General features: G+C 45.0%; 1 protein-coding gene across 1 annotated transcript in view; it reads right to left on the bottom strand.

Moving 5' to 3' along the window:
• Positions 1-26,983, bottom strand: part of ADCY2 (adenylate cyclase 2) — a 396,485-nt gene that overhangs the window by 61,403 nt on the left and 308,099 nt on the right. The window contains exons 14-16 of the mRNA XM_034657099.1: positions 20,357-20,441; positions 7,983-8,120; positions 3,461-3,580 (exon numbers count right to left, since the gene is read on the bottom strand). Of these exons, the coding sequence (XP_034512990.1) occupies positions 3,461-3,580; positions 7,983-8,120; positions 20,357-20,441 (343 nt within the window). The remainder of the gene's footprint in view (positions 1-3,460; positions 3,581-7,982; positions 8,121-20,356; positions 20,442-26,983) is intronic.

Consider the following 26,983-nt stretch of genomic DNA (forward strand, 5'->3'; position numbering starts at 1 on the left):
GGTAGGCAGGTAGCCTGCAGACAGCGACAGAGGGACGTGTGAGCAAGGCGGGAGAGCTGAGAAGGCCAGGCCGGGGCTTCTGAAGCGGAGAGCTTGGGCGGCCAAGAGTCCTGCAGGCAGGCTCCCGAACTGACTTCTATTACGGGGTGATGACTAGTGATCTATTTCTATACAATTCTGATATAGTTGATATATTAGTGAATGGTTGCATTTATTGACGTTTAAAATTAATTATTAATACTATTTTAATTACTAAATATAATTTGTTAATATTAGTTAATCTTAAGTTAACAAAGTTAACATTAGTTGATATGGTTATTAATACGCTTGATACAGCCCATCAGTGAAGTCAACTTGCGTTTTAATGCCAACGGAACAGCTGCTACTACCCTGGGTGATTTCCTTGAGTCTCTTTTGGCCTGCGTGCCCCCACCTGGAAAACGGGAATTCCAGAGCAGCAAACTTGCAGGGCAGGTTTTCAGATGAAATGATATAAATGTCTGATATGGTACGAACTCCCTACATGGCAAAAATCCTTTGTGGTTGGGGTGCCTGGTGGCTCAGTCATTAAGCATCTGCCTTCGGCTCAGGGCATGATCCCAGAGTCCTGGGATCAAGCCCCACATCCGGCTCCTCCACTGGGAGCCTGCTTCTTCCTCTCCCACTCCCCCTGCTTGTGTTCCCTCTCTCACTGGCTGTCTCTCTCTCTCTGTCAAATAAATAAATAAAATCTTAAAAAAAAAATCCTTTGTGGTTGATTTTGTTGGGCATTCTAAAATGGCTTTTCTTTTTCGTACTATAGGAATGATACATCTGATATTAAAAATTAGGGAATATATAGGGGCGCCTGGGTGGCTCAGCCAGTGAAGCGTCTGCCTTTGGCTCAGGTCATGATCTCAGGGTCCTGGGATTGAGCCCCAAATTGAGCCTGGAGTTGAGCCCCGAGCCATGGGTCTCCCTCTGCCCTGTCCCCCATTCCTGCACGTGTGCACTCTCTCTCAAATAAAATCTTAAAAAAAAGTAGGGAATATACAAAGGACACATACAAAGATAAGGGTCTCCTATAATCTCCAACAACCAACTTGAGCCACTATTGATTATTTTGGGTATATCTTTACAGCCTTTTTGGTTTTTTTTTTTTTTTTGGTGTGCTACTTACTACTGGTATTATATTTTAGAAAATTGGGGACGTATCTCGGAATGTTTTTAAGTGATACTTTTCAATTAATAATTGATTGTGAATATCTATTTCTATGTCATTAAATATTTTGCTACAATGTCTTTTCTAATGCCTGGATATAATCAAATAGCAGAATTTATTTAAGCAATTAAATTTATTCTAACTTTGAGGTTGTTGGCTTCCTTTTACTTTTGTGTTTGTTCTCGATGTTACATAAACACCTGGATGAACACCTTTATAGCTAACTGTTTGCACCTGCACGATTAATTTCTGAAATTATTATGGGGTAAAGAGTATATCTATTTTTATGCTTTTCGATGGCTCTTGCAGGTTACCATTAAGAAGAGTTCTATCACTCGACACCACCTGCAAAAGAGAAGTGCACTCCCCTTCCCACCACCTTGTCAGCCTCAAACCACGTACGATGCGGCTTGAGAGGAATGGCGCGTAGGTTTCGCACATCCACAAATGGCTTTCCTGATGTCCCCTTCGATCTGTGCAGGGGGAAGCCAGGGTGTTTCCGGGCTCCCGTGGGACTCTCAACCAGCACGTTAATAATGCAGTTTCTGTGCAGACGGTGCTGGGGCACGTGGAGCCTCCTTGGCAGAGCCCATCATAATCCTCTTTCTGAGGACTTATTATTGGGACGATACTGGCTTGTGGATGAAGTCCGACCTACATTTTAAAGAGTCTACTGCATATTTTTTCAGAATCTTTTAAGATTGAATAAATGTTACTTTTCCCCACCTTGGGTTTCTAATGATCCGCTTCTTTTGAAAAGAAGATGTCATATGGACTTACCTAAATGAGACTCAGAAGGATGAACTTAGGGCTTTTACTGATGCCAAGCATAGTGGGCCATTCCATCCAAAAACACTGGATGGAGAGATTTAAAAAAAATACTTTGTCAGCTATCCTTTCCTTTCTTATGAAAATGCATATTCACTGTAAACCCTTGACAGTGCCTTGTGAATGCTGCCCAGGACACTCTCTCTGTCTCTGTGGGCCTGTGCAGCCCCGTGTGAGCCAGTGCCCTGCATTCAAGGAGGACGGGCTGGACCACAGTTCCTTTCTCTCCAGAAGGTGGCTCCAAATTGCCCACAGTGAGATCACAGCCAATAAACCCTTACCATGCATCCTGTCTCTCACTTTTCACATCACTGGAACAGAAAGGATGCTGTCTGACACTCACGGGCGTTTACGATAATGCCTAAGTGAGGGCCAGGACCCCAGACAAGAGACAGAGTGTATGGCAGCCTCGCTTCCCGTGCCTGTGGGGACATCGTTAGGGACCTTGGTCAGCTCGCCTCAAAAACCTTCTCAAAAACACACCAGACACCCCTACTCTGTACACAGAGCTGGGAGCTTCCCAGGAAACTGAAGACAGATGGTGAAAAGGATCAAAGCCAAATAGCAAGGGAACAAATCAGCCAAAGAAGAATGAGGAAGGAAATCTCCTTTATCACCATAGCTAATGGAGTTTAAAAATTGGTAAGGAATTTTTAAAGTATACATACTAAATTGCCAATTTCAATCCCCAAAATGGTTCCTTTAGCATCCTTGAAATGGACTATATGGGACAGAAACCGGATGGGATAAATCTAAGCTACCTCAGAGGATTATGCAGGAAAGGAGAGTATCAGAGCTTTGTTCTGCACAAATGATTCATGAAATGAAGTTACTAAATAGTAAATAATAATAGTAAATAAGTAAAACGGATTTAAGCCTTTTCACTTAAAAGACTGATGCTTTAGCAAGTTTTCAAATTTCAATCTTGGCCCTTCTGGACATTGGTTAAAATGAGTCAGTCGGTAAGGATTCTTGGAGGATATCATCAGTGGGCAGTGTTTGCGGCCAAAGAAGAGACAGAAATGCACGATGTGGTCCCCCCAACATCAGTCAGGAAGCCAACACTCATCCCCTGGGACAATGAGCAAAGCCTCTAAGCAACGAGTCCAGAACTTCAGTGACCAACAATCGAATGTCAGATGCTGAGATATATGGTCTAAAATGCAGCAGGAGGAGAAGAGAAGCGAGAGACATGTGGGAGAGCATGAACATGACATTGGACGTCGCATGTGTCTAACTGGTGTCCGCCAGCCAGGACTGCTCTGACCGAAGGCTGGCAGCTTGTCGCCGGTCAGGGCTTACTCAGGTACCTACACCGAAGGGGAAAAGGGAAGTCTAGGACGGATCAGAAACTGGAGGCTGTCACATGGACTTGGCGAATAGCTTACAGGAAAACATCAAAAGCAATAATAACGAGTGAAATGTTCTTACCGGGAGGAAAAACAGATTTTGTGCCCGTAGAATCGCTGCCTGATTACTTAAGGCAGAAAGACTTGTGTTGGACGTATTGGCAGTTGGAGGAATTGTTTCCTCTGGGTCACTCAGGAAAAACTGCAAAGAAAATGTTTTTTTCAATGAATTAGTGCACAGGAGATCACAGAGTTAGCAGGTCAACGCTAAATTATTAATGGCTGTGTTTCTTCTGCACCGTAAGCAGGATTATGTGGGCAATCTGGTGCCTATATTTCAAACGCTAATAGCTTCATCTTCTCCTGTTTGAAGCTTTGAGAATTTCCATTAAATAAGCAAATAACTATTTATTGTTGTGTTCCACGCTTCTAGTGAATTCCAGACCTACACGATTGATAGTAAAGAAAACAGAAACACCTCTGTTACATATTAAATTAAAAATGTACAGAGCCCAGGGGAGAGGGCTTGGTTAGAATGATGTCTGAGGTTGACAACACCTCGCACACAGACATTCCACTCTCTACCAAGAAATCAGAGCCTTCAGGTTAATTTTTTTATTTTTATTTTTTGCAGTGTCTTCACCATCTTGCTTCGAACACTAACTGGGTCCGTGGACTTTTTGATTGTAAGAAATGATGTGGGCAAAATGCAGTAATGTGTGTCAGCATTTGTGTGTATTATTTGAGCGCTTGGCAGCTCAGGATCGTGAAGGATAAGAAGTTGAGAGGGCGAATGCTCTGAGTGAGGACTGCTGGGAAGGGGCCCTAATTTGAAAGAGAAGTAATCCTGAGAAAATGAAGATGGCCAGCTCTCGTAAAGGTACGGGCTCTCTCGTAAAGGCTGTGAGATTTCAGGGTTGGAATCAAGATGAGCCACTAGCAATGCATGCGGACACCTGTGAGGAAGGGCCACGCATGCAGACACCCACATGGAAGGGCCGCGCACGCGGCCAGTGGCAGAGGGGACGGTGGGCAGCCCCAGCCCTCTAGTCACTGCCCATACTGCTCCCCATTCTGCGGTCAAGACGGCGACGGCCGCTGATACAAGAGCAACGTTCACGAGGGCTGCCCGCCTGAGGCTGGAAAACTTCAGGGCGAACCGAGGGGCTTCCCGTTGGGGAGGGACTGTGCATCAGGGAAACAGCACGTGGAGAACATGCTCCATGAAGAAATCAGACCCAAGAACACAAACATCGTGCAATCCCACGTCCACGGGGAGTCTAGACCAGGCAAAGGCCCGGTAGGGAGAGCAGAGGGTGCCAGGGGCTGGGGGAGGAGGCGGTGGGCAGTTAGTGTTTCACGGGCACGGAGTTTCTGTGCGGGACGATGAGAGAGTTCTGGGCATCGTCCTGGTGGGTGCACAGCAGCGTGAACGCACTCAGTGACACTCAGTTGCACGCTGCAAGACGGGTAAAATGATAAATCTTACATTATGCATATTTTACCCGAGAGAAAACTAAGAAACATTAAAAACAGAAAAAAAGAAAAGGAAGAAAAGGAAAGCATTTTTGCTTTATCCCAAAAAGAACACTTAAAAATCACAAGAGCTTTGCAAGACGGCTGAGTGAGGCTATGACTTTCAAAGGAAACATTTTTTGGACAGAAAATTAAATTTTCTTCCCAGTGACTTGAGCCAAGCAGGAAGCTCTCCCCGGCACACACGCGAAAGAGCTGCTCTTCTCTTAAAACATGAAACCGAGGTCTGGATCAGCCTCACTGGGCTAACGAGCGCTAAAAAAGGGCAAAACCACAACTTGGGGGCAGGGTCAGTCAGCCTAGAAATTATGTTCCCAAGGGAAACCCTGAACAAATTTAAAAAGCGAGACTGAATTAAACAGAAGCCTCTCCAGGACGGGGGTCTGAAGCAGGGTTAGGAAAAAAGGCACAGAAATCACGCCGGGATCATTTAACGGTGCCCTGGAAGACCAGAGGGCACCCGTCTCCCAGCGGAAGGGGTCTTCTTGGCCAAGTGTGAGTGGGTGACCCTGGGGACCCCCTTCCCCGGCACAGCACCCACTTGTGCTCAGCCTCAGAACGCTGCATCAGTGTGGCCCACAACACGGGACGCTGTCTCCTGCAATCGTAACTCAGGGCACAGGGCTCCGAGTAGCTGGGGGGCCTTCCTCTGTCAACCTTCCGATGTGGACAAGGACCACACCTTGGTGAATAGGTGCTTCCCCTTCTGTGATTAATAAGAAATCCGAAGAAAGCTTTACGACCAGGGAAAATGATTTCCTTTCTCTACCTAATGTCGGCTTTCGTGCCGTTTTATGATGTTTCTTTGAGATCATGAATACGAAAGGAGCATCTGCATGGAACAGACTCACTAATTTCACGGCCCCAGGTACTGGTAGAAATGATGGACAGAAGAAAGTCACCGGGCTTCCTCACGGCCCACAGCATCTGCTGCAGGACACGGCTCAGGACGTGGAGCGAAGCCTTTTTGCCTTTCTCTCTCGGGGGTCATCCATCATCCTGCTGATGTGTGTCCCACAGACTTTTCTACCTCGGCTGGCAACAAATGCCTTTCTTTGTGAGAAAGGAAAACAATGCTGGGAGACGTATTTCTGGTCCTGAGGATGTATTTTTTTCTCCAAAGGAAACACGGTTAATATATTTATTTAAAAACTCTGCTCCTACATGCTCAGGTCCTCAGCCATTTACAGACAGTGACCGGCCATCAGTCACACTAAATAGTCTCTATGAAGTGCAATCAGATCTGCTTCCCATGTGGGTTCTGTCTTTAAAACATTAGGTGATAAATCTTGGTTTCATCAGGCCAAGGGCACCCCCTTTCCAGGACTCCTTAACTCGTTGAGACGGACTTTGAGGCGGAGTGAAGCCGATGAAGAGGCCATCCCGGCTCTAGGTTCCTGCGGCGTCAGCTTCACGTGAATCTCCACGTGGATCAGAAGGAACAGCGTGCTCTACGGCGTAATGGCAGGACGGGTGCCAAGAAAACATCCGAGGTCCCCTTCAGCCTAGCTCCTTCACTGCTTCTTAATACAGAGGTCTGCTCTCAATCGCCTCCCAGATGTCGCATGTCTCCCCTCTTCCTCACCCCTGCTCCCCCTCTGCTGAACTCCTCGTACCCACCCTCTAGAATCCAGAGCAGCGGGCCCTGCCCTCCTTCCTTGCCACCTCTCCACATGTCGCTGTCACTGGCTCCCAGACCCACCAAGGGTTTACCTAGCTGCCAGTCTGCTGGACTTGACCGTGAACTCCTGGAAGCAGGAAGAGGCTTTGGGTTCCAAGCATCTAGCAATGCACCAGGCACATATCTACGCTCGACACATCTATTTATGCCAAATGCAAGCTAATTGGCAGCAACTACGTCTTTATTATTTAATATATATGGTCTACCTCCCCAACTTGATTTTCTGCTTCTGGAAGGCAAGGACTGTACGTGCTACTCTGTAGTTCCAGTGACCAGTAAAACACCCAAAATATGAAATATCTTCACGCCTTACGGCTGATGATGATAATGTCAGAATAATAAGGAGGCATTGCACTGTGCAGGGATTAGCTACGTGTCTATTTTAAAGGATGTAGCCGTAGCGGTAACATGCGTCTAGTAAGAGAGACCCACTGGTTCAATATTCACGAACCACCTGGTTCTGTCCTAAGCATGGTAGTGAGGGGAGTGAGAGAAACACAGACCAGACTTGGCCGGGGCTCGGCGTCTCCAGGCAGGATTCCGGAAGCACACAGACCATAACACTCCTACAGCTCCCTCCAGGAATTCCTTTTGTGTTTAACCACGATAGCTTTGCTCTGGTTGGTGTAACTTCCCTCTGGTAATTGTAAACACCCCCCCGATCTTTGTTAGCAATTACTGCCCAAGCATATGGCCCATGGATCTACGTCTGACGGGTCTCAAGACTAAGGTTTTACCAGACAGTAGTAGATGCCCTTGTCTCAGCAGCAGCTAGCCCCTCAACGTCCTGGAAGCCTTGATTCCAAATTTCTTAGGATTTATGCTATCCCTAAGCCCCACTAACTAAAAAGTCTAGAATCAGTCACTCCTCACAGGCCCAGGGTCACTCCTTCCTGCCCATGGGTCCTGTCCCTGTGCTATAATAAAGGCACCCTTTTGCACCAAAAATGTCTCAAGAATTCTTTCTTGACCATTTGCTCTCGGCCCCACGTCAGTAGGAACACCAGCTCCTCTGCCCTCGTGGAGAAGCACCAGGGCTCAATTTCCGGAAGTGGGAATGGGGCCTGTGGAGGTTTAATGAACACCCTCGAAAATCGCATGGCTGGAAAAGTGGGGGGAGCTAACGTTTGAGCTCGGGCCTTTTAGACTCCAGAGCAGGATGCCGTTCCCAGTGCACTGTCTGTATCTAGATGGTTCTGCAATCTTTGGTGATCACCCTGCTGACATTCAATGTCATCTCAGTAGCAGGAAGGGAGATGGGAAGCTGCTGGGGCAGCAGCCGGAGGTTGCACTGAATTGACCGCGCAGCTGCGGTCAAGGTTGGAAAAGCCCACGGAGTCAGGCACTGAAGCCAAGAAGGCGGTGCCTGGCGGGAGCCCTGACTCACCATGTTGAACACGGCCATGGTCAGAATGATGGCCGTGGTGAGGACAGTGAGGGAGACACGAGGCCAGGGCCGGTCCGCGATGATGCCCGACGACTTCAACAGCCACAGGAGAGAGGCGGAGGCCTTCTTGCTGCATTGCTGGAAGGAGACAGAAAGGGAAATACACTGCTGGTTTAGGTATTCTCTCGAGCTTCTCCGTGATGTTTAAAACCACCGGAGGCATCAGTGTGCTTCACAGAGCAAACGAGCAGGCTCTGCTCCCCGCCGGAGACCCAGATTAGGTCACGAACCTTATTAAAATGATGTTGGCATCATTGTTACAAATAAGGACAAATTAGTTAAATTTCTACGATAAATGTAGAACGTACTTTATGTTCTTTTAAATAGACCTGAAATTCCTTTTTTAAAAAAAATCTCTGGTAAAGGAAAAATTTGTCAGTTAATTAAACCACGCTGGGAGATGTGTTGGGTCTCAGATCACAGCGATGATAAAGCAATCATCCTCATTCAGCCGATCCAGGCGGAAAACAGCTGGGCAGGTAGCGCTTTGGAAGAATACAACTGGACCACAAAGCAGATGCACGGCCTAATCTCCAAAGACAACAGCCATTGCTCTCTGATGGCTTTACCTTATTCCGCCCTGCGGGGGCCGCTTTCCTCTTGGAGAGGCTCTTTTCCAAATTTTTAATTGTGTTAAAAAACACATAACAGAACATTCTCCCTCTTCATTTTTTTCCAAATATTTTTAATTTATTCATTAGAGAGAGAGAGCACAAGCAGGGGGAGGAACAAAGGGAGAGGGAGAAGCAGGCTCCCTGCTGAGCAGGGAGCCCAACGCAGGACTCGATCCCAGGACCCCGGGTCATGACCTGAGCCGAAGGCAGCTGCTGAACCAACGGAGCCACCCAGCTGCCCCCCATCTTCATTTTTAAGCGCGTAGTCCTGTAGTGTTAACTATATTCACATTGTTGTGTAGCATACGTCTACGACTTTTCACCTCGCACGACTGAAAGTCTATACCCATTAAAGAACTCCCTTCTCCCCTTCCCCTCGCCTCCGGCCACCACCATCTTACTTTCTGTCTCTAAGAGATTGACTCTCTGGGTATCTCATAAACATGGAGTCACGCGGTACTGGTGTTTTTGTGACGGGCCTACTTCACTCAGCATCCTCTCCAGTTTCCTCCATGTTGTCACATGGGACGAGATCTCCTTCTTTTGATAAGGTTGAATAACATCCCGTTCGATGTACTGACACATTTGATTTACCCATTCATCTGTGGAGGGACACCGTGTGGCTTCTGACTGTGGCTCTGGCGAGTCACGCGGCAGTGGGCATGGGTGCTGGAGAAGCTCTTTGGATACGAGAAGGGACTGAGGTATTTACAGGATGGCAATGTTCCCTCAGCATTTTCTGTGGACCAGACTCTGCTCTGTGGGATGTCAGGGGACAAGCTCACTTCATCCTGAAGGCCACTGTTCCGGGGACGGGCCACCGTGATGTGGCCCTTCATCCAGGTGGGAGGGGAACAGAGGCGGGGAGAGTTCTGAGGGGTGGGTGACACCTGGCCTGTGCCAGGTGCTACTGCACATATTCACAGAGGTCACCTGTCAGGGCAGGTGGGTACATAAGACTTCTCTAGGGATCTCCATTTTCACCGTCATGTGAAAGGGGCTGAGGCCCTATGGCTATGTGTCCTGAAAACACCAAAAAAAGGTTGATTCCAAAAATTTTAAGAGAAGGCCAACATCCTGTACCTTCTTGACTTGTACTAAGCTAATGACAGTAAAACTGGTGTGACATCCCTAACACCCAAACAGCAAATCCTCCCATGAACAAAGAGCGCCTTTATTTCTCTCCCTCTTTCACATTGTCCTTCTGCTTGATTCTTAAAAACATGTCAGCTTTAGTCTTAAAAATGGAAGCATTGCAGTATGTCAAACACTGATACATCGATTAAATGAGATTCTTTTTCTGTTAAAGATTTTATTTATCTATTTAGAGAGAGAGAGTGCGCGTGTGCGCGTGCGCTCAAGTGGGGGGAGGAGCAGAGGGAGAGAGAGAAGCCCAAGCAGACTCCACGCTCAACATGGACTCAATCCCAGAACCCTGAGATCATGACCTGAGCCGAAATCAAGAGTCATGACGCTTAACCGACTGAGCCACCCACGCGCTCCCACATGAGATCCTACAACACAGGATGAGAGGTGATAAGGACAGTAAGAACCAGCCCAGGGGCCCAGGATCAAACCCCCACAGCTGAGAGACTTTCTACAGGTTAACTATTCTCCGTGGTCTCAGCTTCCTCATCTCTAAAATGGGGTAATAATACCTGGGTCCTTGGTCTTCTAAGAGATTAAATGGGTACATCAGGTACCGGGGCGGGACTTAGAGGCCTTCGCTCTTAGCTCTTGTTACATTTATGAAGAAAATGAAATACTTCTCGGAGACATTTTAGGGACTAAAAATCTCTTTGCTTCATACCGATATGAACAAAAAAACCCCATTTCCCCTCCTTTTCACTACGGTGTTTCCTCCGGGCAGCTGGCCTTCTCTCTTCATTCCTGTCACCAAGTAGAGGCCAAATAAAGAGAACTGTCCCGAACATGAGACTCAGTAAGCACAGCTGGCGAGACAAGGACAAGAGAACAGCAGGTGACAGGGACATGCGCCCTGAGCCACAATGCAGAGAGGGGAAGAGGAGGAGGGAGGGTGAAGATGTTCACGAGAGCAGAAGAGAGAAGAGACGTCGGTCTCAAAGCAGGAGGCTCTGATTAAGGAAAAGGGGACCATTGATTCCACTGCCGCTCTGAGTAAAAAGCACTGCTTGGATCCGATGTGATAATTTAGCTCAGTTTATTCTATTTGGGTTAAGTATTCGAGTAAAGTCTCTTATCAAAATTTGCACCATCCTAATGAAACACTATAAATGATACCATCTCATAGAATATTTGGGCGTTTATTCAGAAGGTGCTCTTCAGACAAAGATGAGAGCCCAGGTTTGTTCCTCTATGTGACCTTTGGTTTAGCGACTGGCATCATTTCAGTCCAATCTTGTCCTCCCTTTCTTGACCATGACTGGCTCTCGCTGTATGCACGATGGCCTCCTACTCACAGTGAGCTCACTGCGGGACTTCCAGAAATGCGCTTGGCTGTTAACGCCACACCATCCACTGACAGGTGTGGAACTGGTACTAACTGCAGTGGCAGATGTCAAAGGAGAAAGGATATAAATTTATATGAAAACGCTGTTGTGGCCTTAGTGCTGGGGACAATGACCAGTGCAGTTTGCCAGCAAGGGTCTTCATTCAGTACAGGCAGAAGATTCTCCTCAGAAAAATAAAATATTCATATACTGTTGTTTGGATTAAAAAAAAGGAAAAAATATCTCCTTTCCTTCCTTTCCTTCCCTCCTTCCCTCCCTCCCTCCCTCCCTCCCTCCCTTCCTTCCTTCCTTCCTTCCTTCCCCTAACCGCCACTTTGAACCTCTTGCACTGGAAACAATGGCTAATCTCTCACTCTAAAATTCCTCCTAATTAAATGTAATAATTATAGCAGCAGATTGCATTAGCAATTTCATTAGTGTCCTTTTATTTATTTATTTTTTATTTTTGTTTTGAGAGAGAGAGCAAGCACGCAAGTGGGGGAAGGGGCGGGGGGGGAGAGAGAGAGAGAGAGACTCTTAAGCAGGTTCCATGCACAGTGTGAAGCCCAACTCAGGGCTTCATCTCACAACCCCAAGAACATGACCTGAGCCGAAATCAAAAGAGTCGGACACTTAACAACTGACTCCACCCAGGAGCCCCAGTGTTCTTTTAAAAAATAAAATCAGGGGGCGCCCGGGTGGCACAGCGATTAAGCGTCTNCGGGTGGCACAGCGGTTAAGCGTCTGCCTTCGGCTCAGGGCGTGATCCCGGCGTTATGGGATCGAGCCCCACATCAGGCTCCTCTGCTGGAAGCCTGCTTCTTCCTCTCCCACTCCCCCCTGCTTGTGTTCCCTCTCTTGCTGGCTGTCTCTATCTCTGTCGAATAAATAAATAAAATCTTTAAAAAAAATAAAAATAAAAATAAAATAAAATCAGTTACCTGAAAACAAGTAGATGTTGCTATTCAGTGAAGTTCAATACAATGAAAAACATTTGGAAAAGCTATATATATGATGGGAAGTCGCAAAGTTTCATTACTAGAAGAACAAAACTCATCTTAAAATCTTGCCTGAAAAAATGGTGGTTTACCATAGAAACATGCATTTTTGTGTATCTGCCTAAAGGAACACCCCCCTTTGGCAGTTTAATTCCCCAAGGACTGTCTTCCTGAATGGCCACAACGAGCTGCCACAGTAAGTCCTGGTAACATTTAGTGCCACAGAGACTTCCAGGTGTACTTTGGTTCTTTAACTGTACTTGAATTTCCTCCAGAAAGCCTTCTTTATTTCAATAATCATATTTGACAAAATCAACAATGTTTCTTTCATAAGCCCTGAGTGAACCACATTCCTCAGCTGTCCATCCACTGTGTGGCACTCACAGCCTGTCTACATTGTATTATCTTTGATGATGTGCTTGTCTCTGGCCACACGGAGAGCTGGTGACCACATCACACCTATCTTTGTATTCCCAAAGCAGCACAGGGTTGAGCAAAGCATAGGGACTCAACAGAGGTTTGCTCAGTACGTTCTTTATCTTATCTTTATCTTAATGATCTTATCTTAATGTCTATCAGCCACTTAGTCTTCAAAGAGAAATTTCCAGCAGTCAGAAGCAAAGAAGGAGGCCAATGCTAGAGGGAGTGAGGCTGTGGGGTTGGCCTAGGAGTGTTCTGGAACTGGGCATGAGCTATAACACCTAAGGGGTGAGATTTTGATACCCATGGGAGGAAAGAAGATGTTGCCTTGGGCTTGCAAAGGGTGGGCAGCTGGGACCAAGATCCCTGAATAAAACCAGAAGTCTCAGGGGTGCATACATCTTTTCAAATTAATGTTTTCATTTACTTTGGGTAAATACTCAATAGTGGCATTTCTGGATCATATGAGTACTGAGTAATGTATAGAATTGTTGAATCATTATATAGTATACCTAAAACTACTGCAACACTGTATCTTAATTATACTTCAAAAAACCAAAAAGAACAAACAAAAAAATCCCAGAAGTCTCAGAAGACTGTTCCCTTCATGTAAAATCTAGAAAAACTCCATGCACTAGCTCAGGGAACTATCAATAAACTTCTAATGATACATTCTAACTCTAAATATGGGTGATGAGTTTGAAATTATGTTATATACTTCATAATAGAGACCTCAAGTTAAGGGGTTATTAACTGGGTCAAAGACCAGAGAAAGTCCTTGGAGTTCCTGCTAGTTGTTGGGGGATAATTTCCACCGAACTGACCTCAAAATAAAACAGAAATTGTGAATTACGCAGGACTGTGGACAGTGAGAGGAAGCATCAACAGACACAACAGAAAGTAGAATTAGCACCACAGGGTCTTCAGGTATCCTATCGATCTGAAACAGCCTGCAAAATAAGATTAAAATAATCAAAGGTGGATTAGAGTACATAATGAATGAGCCCTTAAGAGAAAATAACAGATGCATTTTAAAAACGTTCCACAAAGATGCTCAAGAGATGAAAATGTGGATATTGAAAAACTCAGTAGTTGTACTGAAGCGGGTAGGATAGCTCTGAGGAAACAGCCCATAGAACAGCACAGAAGGACAGGGATGGAAAACCATGAAAGGAATCTCAAGGCACAGAAGGTACAATGAAAAGAGTCCATACACTTGTAATGAAAGTTTGAGAAAAAGAGAACAGAAGGACGAGGAAAGAAGCAAAATACAAGGAGCTATGGAGCAGCAGCTTTGCAGACGTGGAGCAAAACACGAGCTCCGTGGCTGATGTGACATCCTGACTCCCACACAGGAAGATGAAAGTAAACCTGTAACTCAACACAAGGAATCTGAGGCCCACGACCGACAAAGAGAAAATCTATAAAACAACCAGAGAGAAGACATGTTATCTACCAAGAAACAGCAGTTAGACTACAGATTTCGCCTTGGAAAATATGGACTCATGTTTTCACCATATTAGAAAAATTATCACAAATGATTACTCAATGAAGAAAAAACAGACCATTTTTTTAAATACAAAAGCTGAGTACATTATGCGCAGGCTCTCACTGAAAGGGTTAGAAAAGGAACAATCCTTTGGGAATATGGAGACCGAATCCTGGAGGAAGGAACTAATATACAAGAATGGTGAGGAACTGATACGCAGCAAGAATGATGACAACAATGAATAACACAAGCAGTTTGAATTTAGAAAAATGTAACCAACACTCTTTATCTTTACCTTTCTCTGCTGTCTTATAGCTTATCTACTCAGCTCTCATCTTATGGACTTCAGCGTTAACTACTGAGTTTCTAATTTCAAGAATCTGATCATCTTATTCCATCTTCTGTATTTGAGAATGGAATGGAAAATGGAACAAGATGATTAGATTTAAAGTACGGTATTCTTCAACAACAAGATGGAGATATTACTGGGGCGCCTGGGTGGCTCAGTCATTAAGCATCTGCCTTCGGCTCAGGGCGTGATCCTGGCGTTCTGGGATCAAGCCCCACATCTGGCTCCTCCACTGGGAGCCTGCTTCGTCCTCTCCCACTCCCCCTGCTTGTGTTCCCTCTCTCGCTGGCTGTCTCTATCTCTGTCAAATAAATAAATAAAATCTTTAAAAAAAACAAAAGATGGTGATATTACTGAGCTCCATTAGTCGTGTGTACATTACACATTTTAAGTTAATCAGTAAAAAGAAAATACTAGCGTATAAAACTTCCAAGTCACTGGAGGGAATAAAGGAGAATAAATAAATTCCATGGATCCAAGAGAATATAGGAGAGGAGGAAACATAAGCAGAAGCAAAAAAGATACATGATGGATTAAAGAAAATGCAAAATAAGACTGTAGTAGTAATTATAATACACGTAAATGTGTTATACTTGTCATGTAAAAGAGAGAGACTGCTAGATCAGAGGAGATAACATGTAACTGGATGTTGTTTACCAGAGACACACCTAAAACCCACATACTGACAAGAAAAAGCTGAATACAAAGAAGGAAGGAAAGGACAGTAGGCAAGTACGAAAGCAAGCTGGCAGAATTATACTGATGCTGGAGAAAATAGACTTCAAGGGAAAAACACTCATGTGGGTTAGAAAGCTTTTCTATCAGCCAGTGTATGACCTACTTTCCTGCCACAGGACAGACTTGATGTTTGTGCTTTCATCTCTGCCCAGAACAGGGTCGGGGGGCGGGCCTCACAGAATCGTTATTACAAAAAGCACGAGGCAACCACATTGAGAGAAAAATTTCTTTTGACGCGTGCTAGCATTTTCATTTACTGTCCCTGGCATCCTTTTTCCAAAAGAGGCTTTGGGGGGTGATTTCTTGGTGGTATTTTTGGTTTGAGTCGTCACTCTCTTGTATTTGTTACAGGGCTGTAAGTCCACTCAGGTAGTTCAGTGTTAAATCTGGCAGTAATCGCGTACCTATTATTACTAATATTATGACGACAAACATTATTACTTTTATTGCTGACTGTAACGAAAATGTAAGGAGGGCACGTATTGCATGGTGTACTGGGTGTTATACGCAACTAATGAATCATCGAAGTTTACATCAGAAACCAGGATGTACTGTATGGTGACTAACATAATATAATAAAGAAACATTAAAAAAAAAAAGAAAATGTAAACTTGAATCTCTTATTCTACATTTTAGTTTCTACTTAGATAAACGGGATTGTTTTGGTTATCATGTCAAATTATAGATTTTCATATTTGAAGGACTTTCCTATCTGTGAAAACATTTTGCAAAGTATTATTATGAAAGGCACTTTCTTACTAGAATATTTTTGAGTCTACATTCACTTGTAAATTAACACCCCCCCCCCAAATCTTACCAAATGTCTTTTAAGATGGAGCTGTACTTTCCCCAGAATCCAGTTTTAAATAAACTGGGCCAACAGCTGAATAATGTAGATCAGGAAACTAGACCAGAGGGAAATACGGATGAGGTTCTCTACGAGGTGGTCTTGACCTTCCCATGTGATTTGGCCCAGTGGGTGCTTAGCGGCCATGTGTGCCCACGACTATGATCAGGACGTCCCTGTCTCGTGCTGAGCGCTCACCTGCTGGTGACTGTCTCCACACACAGTCTGGCCCCTTCTAATTACTTATAAGGGTTCTAAGGACTGATTCCAGCTGGTTCTAAGACCTCTCTGCCATACGCTACAGGACAGGTTCTACAGCACTTGTGAGCATGTTTTCCTAACCGTAGAACAGGCATTCCCTCCAAGGGCTCTTGTAAGGACAGATGAGCCAAAATACATAAAATGCCTCGCAGAGCAAGTCGTCATTTTTAATACAACATAATACTTATTGTTGGGAAACTGCGATGAGATTGGACACAGAGCTATTCATGGGGATCCTGCCTGTCACAGGCCATTTGCACAGATTCCAATGCTTCGGACCCAAGAACGGGAACCCTCTGCTGGTCTTACAGTGACCATACTGGTGGTCCTGCTCCAAAGTCTTCATTTCCATCCTCAAGAAAGGTGCTTACAAGTCCTCCTACATTATTTTTCATGGAGGAAAACTTTTCCCTCAATGATTGGAGGTGGTTACTGGCTGAAGCACATGGCACCTCTGGAGTTGGGCATCTCTCATCCACAAAATGCGGGGCTGGATTAGGCCACCTCTGAGTTTCCTGTCCGCTCTCAAGGTCTGCAATATTCTGAAAGGCTAACCTCAGGAAGGGACTGACGCGGCCGTGCCTGCAGACACCTGACAAGGGAGGGTCGGGACAGGCCAGGACGCCAGCGGGCCAGGAGCCGGGAAGCCTCGGCAGCAGGGATCGGCGACTGGGGCTGAACTCAGAGCCACAAGCTCGGAAGACGTCAATGCGGGGCAGGAGGAGGGCGAGACGTTCTCTGCGCAGCAGTGCCAGGAGGCTGCCTTTGGGTGCAACCCAGCATTCCTTGCTTACTGACATTAAAGATTTATCTTGTATCCCAAGTGCCTGAAGTACTACAATGAACAAAACAGGGCCGGAGCAAACTCACAGGGGCTCTTTCCATCGGAAAGATCACAAACAATAATACAAAATGGGAAGCCCGACCAGCAGGCACGAGGGACGTGGGTGGTGACGAAGGCGGCTCTGCCGAGTTGCTTGGGGAAGGCCAGGAGATAATTTCCAACCGGGGAGACAAGTCGAAGCAGATCAGAGTCAAGGAATCGTAGTGCGTGTGAGAAGGCATGTCATCGTGGTGCGACGATGGTCACCCACTCACCAGCGATGCACACACCCGTCTGCCCGCAGGACCAGTGCCCATGCCAGGGCATCTGGAGAAGATTCCTGTGCCACTCGGGGTCCCCTAAGTGCCCGAGGGGTGGTGTTGGGGAGGCGGGGGGGGCCGCGTGGAGCGGACGTGCGGATGCAGTGCACTGGAACCTCCCTGAGATGACACGAGTCCAGCAGTGTTTCCTCAGTGCAACTTAGGAAACACATTTCTGTGGGCAGCCTTCTGCTGGCCTCCCTGGGGGACAGAAAGCCAGTGTGGGAAACAATTCTTGCCTCAGAAAACCCACTCCATGTCAGGGGAAACAACAGTCACACTCAACCAAAAAAAAAAAAAAAAAAAAAGGAGGGGGAGTCAAATAAGTCGTTATATAATCAAGTGCTAAATTATACGGCACAGATCCTAAGCCACACGGCGCTCGAAGAAGGGCCCAGTGCAGGGGCTGGTGGGTTTCTGAGAAAGTTTCTAGAAGGCAAGCAGTTGCAGGGCCCACCCACACGGTGAAGTGGGGTGAAGGGAGTTGCTGGGGAGCCGCCAGGGCAGGGGAGGGTGGAAGGGGGTGCAGACAGAGGCGTGCTCTGGGCTTCTCATCACAGGAAATGAAAATATGTTCCCTGACTTTTTTCTTAGACTGAACAAGTCTCTGTTGGATTTTTCTAGCAAAAGGAAAAAAAACCCTGCATTTCATGATCGCTCTTATTTTTTGCCCATTTTAGTGGGTCTCTACTTTTCTATCAAACCTGGCCATACAGTAATGACCAGTCAGTGGCAGGCAGGTCCCGAGGGGACTAAGGTAAAGCTCTTGGAGGAAACATCTCTGTCAGGCTTACCTCTTCTCAACCTCCTTTATTGAAGTATTTTACTTCATCCAGAGGATTTAGTACCAGTAATATTAGCATCAATGTTGCCTCTGGCATTTAAGTTAACATATGTTAATGGAAGGATAGGAAGGATATTAATATTTCTGGGATATTAAATACACTTTCAGAAACTCAGTCTTTAATCCAAAAATAAATGCAAATCATAGGAACACGCCCTATAATTGGTAGGTTTTGGGAGGCCAGGGGATGGGCAGTTAGGGTGTCATGACAGCTCTCCATGACCACTGGGATCATCTGTGACACACAGCACTTTTGATTGAATATGGAAGGTGGAATAGAAAGCACACTGAAAGCCTTTTTAGATTGGCTGTGCCCTAACTTGTTTGATATTGACGATGAGAAAAAAGTCCTTACAGAATCTTTTGAACAGTACAAAGAACCTCTTAGGAGAATGAGAAGAATCCCTTCTTGAATTTTACCAGGATTACAGCTGGCCACTGGTGGGGGAGACTCATTCACCGATCCTACTAATTCAAGTTCAGAGAGATAGACGTCCTCAAGCCTAGGCTTCCTGACCACTTTGGCAAAATCCAGGCTTCTTTCGAGGAGGCGGCAGGCACCTGCTCATTCCCAGCACTGAAATTTTCCCTTTAAGACAACACAGAGTTACGGACTCCCTAGCATTTGGTGTGTGGGGGTCAGGGTCTTAGAAAGCCCCTGGGAAGAGGAGGAAACAGGACTGTGGATATGGGATCTTGGTGGCCCCAAAGCACCAGAGGGTGGGTCCGGGAGAGACAAGGAGCCATGAGAGGTTCGCTGATTATATCCAGGCTGAGAGGAGAGACATTACATAAGAGCAAAAGCATTCTCTCAAAAGCAGCAAAGGTGCTCTGAGATTCTTTTTCCAGCCCCCCCCCGCCCCTTCTGTTTCTTTTCGATAGCAATTTAGTGGAAAGAAAAAGTCAGCTTGAAACCTTAAAAATACACTCTGTTCCCCCACCCTGAAGACTGGATTCCTTGGAACAGCAAATGAGAAACGGGGCCATTTAGGCACAATGATAAAAGCCGCTGTAAGCAGAATGAGGCTAGGATTTCCAGTGGGACCACGAAGGATAGTTCCTGTTCTGAAACCCCAGAGATGGGCCGCAGAAGCCTTCTGGGGGCCAGAGAACAGACGCGGGAGCTCATGTGCTTTTCCACGTCAGGAAAATGTGAACATGGAAAACCAGACTTCTTTGTAGCTAAGCATTTTAGAAACTTGACAAGGATTCCCATGGGACAATATTTACAACCTATAGTTTTCAGGGGATTTAAAGAAATTTGAGATGCCACGAGTGCATTCCAGGAAATCTGAAACCAGAGTGCCACCTTGGGAAGAGTTTCTAATCCAATCTGAAACATCTAAACCATGATCTAGCAAACAAACCCCCCATCAGTTTGCAAAGGTATGAGGCTGAGATGGTATAGAGTGTCCAGTGTTGAGACGCAGAGACATACTCTGAAATCTCAACACTTTTTGGCTAGGAGATTTCTATACATCAGACTAGAATGTACCCGATGCTTGGAAGCTGGCTCAGAGTGGCCTCTCTCGTTTCCGAAACACAAGATAAAACACTATCTTTTCAGATTTCTATCTCATTGTTGGCTTTCTTATGATGCTCTCATGGAGCCACATGCTTTGGACTCAAGAATACACTTAGATTTGATTCTTACATCCTGAACTAGCACTTGAACCATAACAGCTTGCAGTGATTGGTTTAAATTAAAACACTAACAAAATATATTTTTACACTTGCTGTTTTCATATGTTCCAAAATTTTATATCTTGAAAGTAGATGTAAAAGACATATTTGGTTTAAATTTTAATTCCTCCGTACAGAAAAAAACATTCTATTATACTAGTGTTAACTGCTACAAATACTCTGAAAAGTTAGGATACAAAGTGGTGACAGAAATAAATAAACATGAATACAGTTTTATGGTGTGACGGCCAACACTTCAAATAATCTCCAGATCAGTGTCTCAGCTGTGCACGAGCTGCCCCAGTTGATACTCTGGGCCACTGACATGAAGTGTGCAGGCCTGGGATCTGTAAACTCCTGAAACGGTAAATCAACGAGCTCCCCTGTTTCAAGCAAGAAATCAGTTTTCATTCAATGAGCACAGTGTTCAAAGAAGTCCCGTATTTGAAGTACCTACCAAAAGCTGTCCAGCAAAGCAGATGAAGAGGATAAAGGCGAGCAAGAGAAATGCAGCTCCAAAGGAAATCCCCAGAATGGACGTTCTACCAGGGAAACAAAAAGGAACAGGTTAGTGGGGGGGTAGTTTCCATTATTCTGGAAAGCCATCAGTAATACTTTGGGATTAATTAGGACTTTAACGTAATGAGGACTTCATTCCTCACTCACTTTTTGAGAAATGAAAATGGAGCTAAGACCAAAACTAGGTCCAGAGAAAGTGTGTCCACAATTGTGTCCGATCATCTTGCTGACTCATCGAAATTGCCCTATAAGCACCAGGTCCTTGTGAAAGCAACACCATCTTTCTCTGACTCTCCTACCCAACTAGTGCTTTGATGCCTGGGCCTGGCCTCTTCCACGGAGGGCCAGCCTCATTGGATGCCCTTGAGGACCTCCTGGCCCATCCTTACTCCTGCTCACTTAGGAAACACCGAGTCCTTGCCCCAATCCAACCAGATTCGACTTGTTTCAGCAATCATGCAGCTAAATGTTTACTGAGGTTCCCCAAAGATTTCAGGGACCAAGGCCCTCACCTTCTTGCACAAGCTGATGAACACGCAAGCTTCTTCCTATGATCGCGTGAAAAATTAAGTTACAAATCTGTCACTGACAGGTTGCAGGTAGATAAAAGCTTTTATAAGAATTGTATGCCTCTCTGAGACATCCGTTATTTTTTATTTTTAGTTTTTTAAAGATTTATTTATTCAGTTTTGAGAGAGAGAGAGAAAGAATCTCAAGCAGACTCCCTGCTGAGCGCAGAGCCCAATGCAGGGCTCCTTCTCCCGTCCCTGAGATCATGACCTGAGCCAAAATCAAGACGCAGAGGCCTAACTGACTGAGCCACCCAGGTGCCCAGAGACATCCTTTAAATTATTAAACAGTTTAAAGCCTCTTAAAACCTCATTTAATCCAAGGATAGAAGTGTTCAGGGGTATTAAAAGAGCTGAACCACAATGAATAATCAAAGATTAAATTCAAATGAGACACCCAAGGAGAGGTCAGGTGGTGTCTCAGACTGCAATGGAACCTTCTACCAATGAGGTTGGCCAGAGACGCTGAGGAGACAGAAGAACTGGCACAGAGAACAGGCGGCAACACAATATCGAAGCACGGAGGGCTCCGATGCAACTCGCCAGCACGCATGCGCAACTCCGAGTCCACGGCGACGGAAACGAAGCAGATAACCAGTGCCTGAGGCCATCGCAATGGGAAGGTTCCACTCAGCTCACGCTCTCAAATACCTCCTCTGTTACGAGATGATTTACACATCAAGCAAGGTCAACAAAAGCTTGACTTCAACCCAAACCTGAGCCAGACTCAGTGATGCACTGGGCACTGAGTTATCTGCTAGAGTGATTCCCAGGGCTTTCAAATACCTAGCCAGATAATGACATTTATTCACATTTTATGAGGAAAAACCAAGTCTCTGCTAGAAGGGTGTTTATACACCAAATACACCTAGTCCCATGCTAGGCTGTAACGGCATAGACAGTAAGACGTCATACCTGTTTTGAGCTGCTTACAGTTCAGTGGAGGTAAGCACCATATGTCCTTACCTCCGATACCTAGAATATCCTACTTTCCGACAGCACCCCAGCCCTCAGTCCCTGGTCAGGAGTCACCAGTCTCACATGTCCCCAACATATAATTTCAGGGCCTCCTGTTTCGCCAGGCAGTGGGGGGGAGGGGAGTGTGAAATAGTCAACACTTCAGAGGAAGGGAGGCCTCCTGGCACTCTTGGGACTGGAGAGGGTCACAGTAACTCATCTGCTGAATTTGTGTCTGCCATCTTTCTCACCCATTTTTACGGGAGAGCTCTGATGGGCTTTCTTTGATTCTGTGCTGCCTGGTTTCTTTCTGCTATCGCGGTAATGTCAGCTTCATTAGGTTGAGTTCAGAAACATTACATCTTTTTCTTAGATCTGAAACTGTTTAAATAACACATAAATGATGTCTTCTAGAGGGTTTGGTAAACATCAACTGTAAAACCATCTGATGACAGTGATGGTGATGGTCACAATGATCATGATGATGGTGGTGGTAGTGATGGTGACGATGGTGATGGTGATCACAGTAATGAGGATGGTGGTGGTGACGATGGTGATGGTGATCACAGTAATGATGAGGATGGTGGTGGTGACGATGGTGACGGTGATCACAGTAATGGTGAGGATGGTGGTGGTGACAATGGTGACGGTGATCACAGTAATGATGAGGATGGTGGTGGTGACGATGGTGACGGTGATCACAGTAATGGTGAGGATGGTGGTGGTGACGATGGTGATGGTGACTGATGAGGGTGATGATCGTGGTGATGACATGATGACACAAGATAGTGATGATACGAAGACAGATTATTTGCTCTGTGCCGAGTACTATTCTAAAGGCTTTATATGACATTCATTTTTTTATGAATTCACTTGATCCTCATAATAATCATGATAGTAGTTACTATCATTACCTCAAGGAGAAACTGAGGCCCAGAGAAGTTGAAAGACTTGCCTAAGGTCATACCTCTATTAAGTGGTGTGGTCAGGATTTATGCCCATTCAATTGTATTCCTGACCCAGATTCCGTTTTCAGGAGTAGACATGTCACATTTCTGCCTTGTTTACTGGCTCTATTTCTTGAGTCAATTTTGATAATTTTCCCGGAAAATTTAGATTTAGATTTTCAAATGTAAAATATTCTACATAATATTCTCTTTCAATTTTAACTCCATTTTTGAAGCATCATTTTCTTGACCCTAATGTCCTTTTTCTTTCTCTCTGCATCAGACTTTTGAAGCTGTGCGTGTTTGTTGATCGTCACAGTGAATGAATGAGCTTTTGGTTTATAGACCTTAATAGGTCTATGCTTTCTGATAGTTTTCTATCTAATTAGTTTCTGATTTAAATTTTAACAGTTGCTTCCTCCTTCTTTATACAAACTTATATTACCTTTTTCTTGATTGTTATTTATTGCCAATCTTTTCTATTTTCTAATAAATGCATTTAAGGACGTAAATATTCCTATAACTACTGCTTTAGCCAAATCTATAGCTTTTGATTTGTGGTTACTCATTGTCGTTCTTCTCTAAAAAGCCCATAATTTCAATTTCCATTTCCTTTTAATAGAACACTTATTCAGAAGTCTAATTTATAAATTCCACAAGGAGATTATTTTTGGTCTGCCCCCATTATTTCTAATTTCATTAGATTTGACCAGAGACTGCGGTCTCTATTATTTCTACTTTGACAATGTATTTTTCCTCTAGGGTGTGATGAACATGATTTACTTTTTTTTTTTTTAAGATTTTATTTATTTATTTGACAGAGAGAGAGACAGCCAGCGAGAGAGGGAACACAAGCAGGGGGAGTGGGAGAGGAAGAAGCAGGCTCCCAGCAGAGGAGCCCGATGTGGGACTCGATCCCGGAATGCCAGGATCACGCCCTGAGCCAAAGGCAGATGCTAACGACTGCGCCACCCAGGCGCCCCCATGATTTACTTCTATTATACCTTACACATTTCTAAAAATGTTATGTATTTCCTTTCCCCGGAAACAAAGCATACATCTATTGTGAGAGCCAGATGAGTTAGTCAAATTCCCAGTGGGTTGACTTAATGGTTCAATTTGGTCTGTCAATTTAAGAACGTATTAATATTTCTGGCTGGGATTGTGGGTTTGTCAATATATCTGAACATTCTAATTGCTTCTCTTTATTTCAAAGAGATGCTGGAATGCATGAAGATTTATGATTGTTAAGTCTTCTTGGTGACTGTACCACTGTACAAGTCTTTCTTTTTCTTGTGCTGAATGCCTTCCACTTGATTCAATGTTGTCAGAAATTTTTATTCCTGCAGCTTTCTTTTCCTGTAAGCTGTTGTCTTGAAAAGCTGTTTTCCACCCTTTAGTTTTCCTCTTTCTTGTCTTTTAATTTTTGTGAGATCTTCTGTACTTAGCACAGAGGGGGCCTTTGGTTTTGGCCTCAATCTTTGAGCCTACTTCCGTGAGTAGGACATTTTAATCCACTCACAATTATGAAGTTTGCCAATATTTGACCAGATCTTCCATCTTATTCTTAAAGTGTCCAATAGAATTCACAAAGAAATCACCATGGTAGGAAGTTCTCTTTGTAAGAAGGTTTAAAAAACCAAATTTAATAAATTCAAGAGATACACACCCATTAAATTTTTCTATCCCATTATGTGTCAGTTTTGGGAGGGTTGATTTTCAAGCAATTTTCCCATTTAAGTACATTGTAAATTTTTTTGGTCTTGAGTAATTTGTAATATTCCATATTTATTCCATTAATGACTGCAGGATCTGTAGTGAATCCCCTTTTATTCCTTATGTCATTAGTTTGGGTGCTCTGTGATTCTGTGATTCTCTCTCTTTCTTGATCAGTCTTGCTAGTGGTTTAGGAATTTTTAAACTTTTTGAAAGAACCAACTTTTGCTTTATTAATTTTCTGTATTGGTTGTTTTCTATCTTATGGATTTCTTCCTCCTTTAGTATTTATTCCCTTCTACTTGATTTGCTCATCTTTTTCTGGCTTCGTAAGTTGAAAATTCAACAACAAATTTTAACTGTTTCTTCTTTTCCTATAAGCATTTTAAAGTGACGAATTTCTCTCTAAATTAGTGCTTTAAGGTACACCCTACACCTTTGGGTAGGTTATATTTTGATATTCAAAATATTTTCTAACGTCTCCTGTGGTTTTTTTATTTGACTCATTCAAAAGCATATAGTCTAATGCTGAAATATTTGGGGATACTTTCTATATTCTGTTCTTATTCATTTCTATTTTGATTTTGGTGTGGTTAGACACCACACCGTAAGATTTTTCTTTTCAAATTTATTTCATTCTTTTCAAAACTGTCAAGATGCTTCTATGGCCTAGTGTATATTTGGGCCATGTTCCATGTGCAGTTTAAAATCACATGTATTTTACAGCTGGGTTAGTGTTCTATGAATGTCAGTTTCAAGAACGTAGATAATCTTGCTCAGATTTGCTATATTCTTATTTATACAGTAAGCATGTAAAAGGGATATTAAAAGTCTAATTATGATTTATCAAACTCTTTGGTTTTAACAATTTTTTTCCTTTTGTATATTTCATAGTTCTGTTTTAGGCATTATGCACATTTCATGATTCTCTGCTTTCTGATGATTTGCCCCTTTCATTATTATTCAGTGTCTGTGTCTCTGTTAGTACTTCTTTCCCTCATGTCTTTGATATTACTATATGCGTGGTAGCCTTCTCATACTGTTTAGATGATACATGTTTTCTGTTCTTTAAATTCCATCCCAACTGCCTTTTGTACTTAAAATGCATCCCTTGCGGGGGGGGGGTGCCTGGGTGGCTCAGTTGATTAAGCGTCTGCCTTCGGCTCAGGTCATGATCTCAGAGTCCTGGGATTGAGCCCCACATTGGGCTCCCTGCTCGGTGGGGAGTCTGCTTCTTCCTCTCCTTCTGCCCCTTCCCCCTGCTTGTAATCTCTCTTTCTTCTCTCTCTCTCAAATAAATAACTAAAATCTTAAAAAAATAAAATGCATCCCTTGTGCTGTTGATAACGCTGCTATAAATATAGGTGTGCATATGTCCCTTTGAATCAGTATTTTTGTGTCCTTTGGGTAAATACCTAGTAGTGCAATTGCTGGGTTGTACGGTAGCTCTATTTTTAACTCTTTGAGGAACCTCCATACTGTGTTCCAGAGTGGCTGCACCAGTTTGCATTCCCACCAACAGTGTAAGAAAGTTATGGAAAGAGCCCAAATGTCCATTGTCTAATGGAGGAATAAAGAAGATATGGTCTGTATATACAGTGGAATATTACTCAGCTATCAAAAGAATGAAATCTTGAGGTTAAGATGGCGGAGGAGTAGGGGACCCCTTTTTCAGCCGGTCCCCTGAGTTGAGCTGGATAGGTACCAGACCAAGGAATATCCACGGAATCAGCCTGAGACGCAGGAAGATACATCTGGATCTCTACAAATGAACATCTCCAGCGCTGAGTATCGAGGTACGAAGCGGGGAGCCGTGAAACCGCGCACAGATATCGGAAGCTAAACAGAAGGGGGAGGGAGCCGCCGTGTCAGGGCGCCGGGAAGCGGTAGCCACCTGCAAGGGGGAGCGGACAGACCGCGGACCCGCACGCTTGAGACAGCAGGCTGAGAAGGGAGCTCCGGGAGCGCACGCGGGACGGCTGGCGGTTGGCGGGCCACCTGCACGGGGGAGCAGGCGGACTCGCGGACGGCACCCGCGAGACAACAGACTTAGAACGCGAGCTCCAGGAGCGCGCGCGCAGGGCGGCTGGCGGGCCACCTGCACCGGGGAGCGGGCGGACCGCGGACCCGCACTCTGGAAACGGCAGACTGAGTCCGTGAGCCGGGAGCGTGCACCACCAAGCATCTCACGGAGCTCCGGAGCTCCGGTGTGCTCACTGGATCGAGGCTGAGACCGGGAGCTCCGGGAGCGTCCGCGGGGCGGCTGGCGGCTGGAGGGCCACCTGCACGGGGGAGCAGGCGGACTCGCGGTCAGCACCCGTGAGACACCAGACTGAGACGGGGAGCTCCGGGAGCCCGCGCGGGGCGGCTGGCGGC

This window comes from Ailuropoda melanoleuca, chromosome 3 (genome assembly GCF_002007445.2).
Source record: "Ailuropoda melanoleuca isolate Jingjing chromosome 3, ASM200744v2, whole genome shotgun sequence".
Classification (NCBI taxonomy): Eukaryota; Metazoa; Chordata; class Mammalia; order Carnivora; family Ursidae; genus Ailuropoda; species Ailuropoda melanoleuca.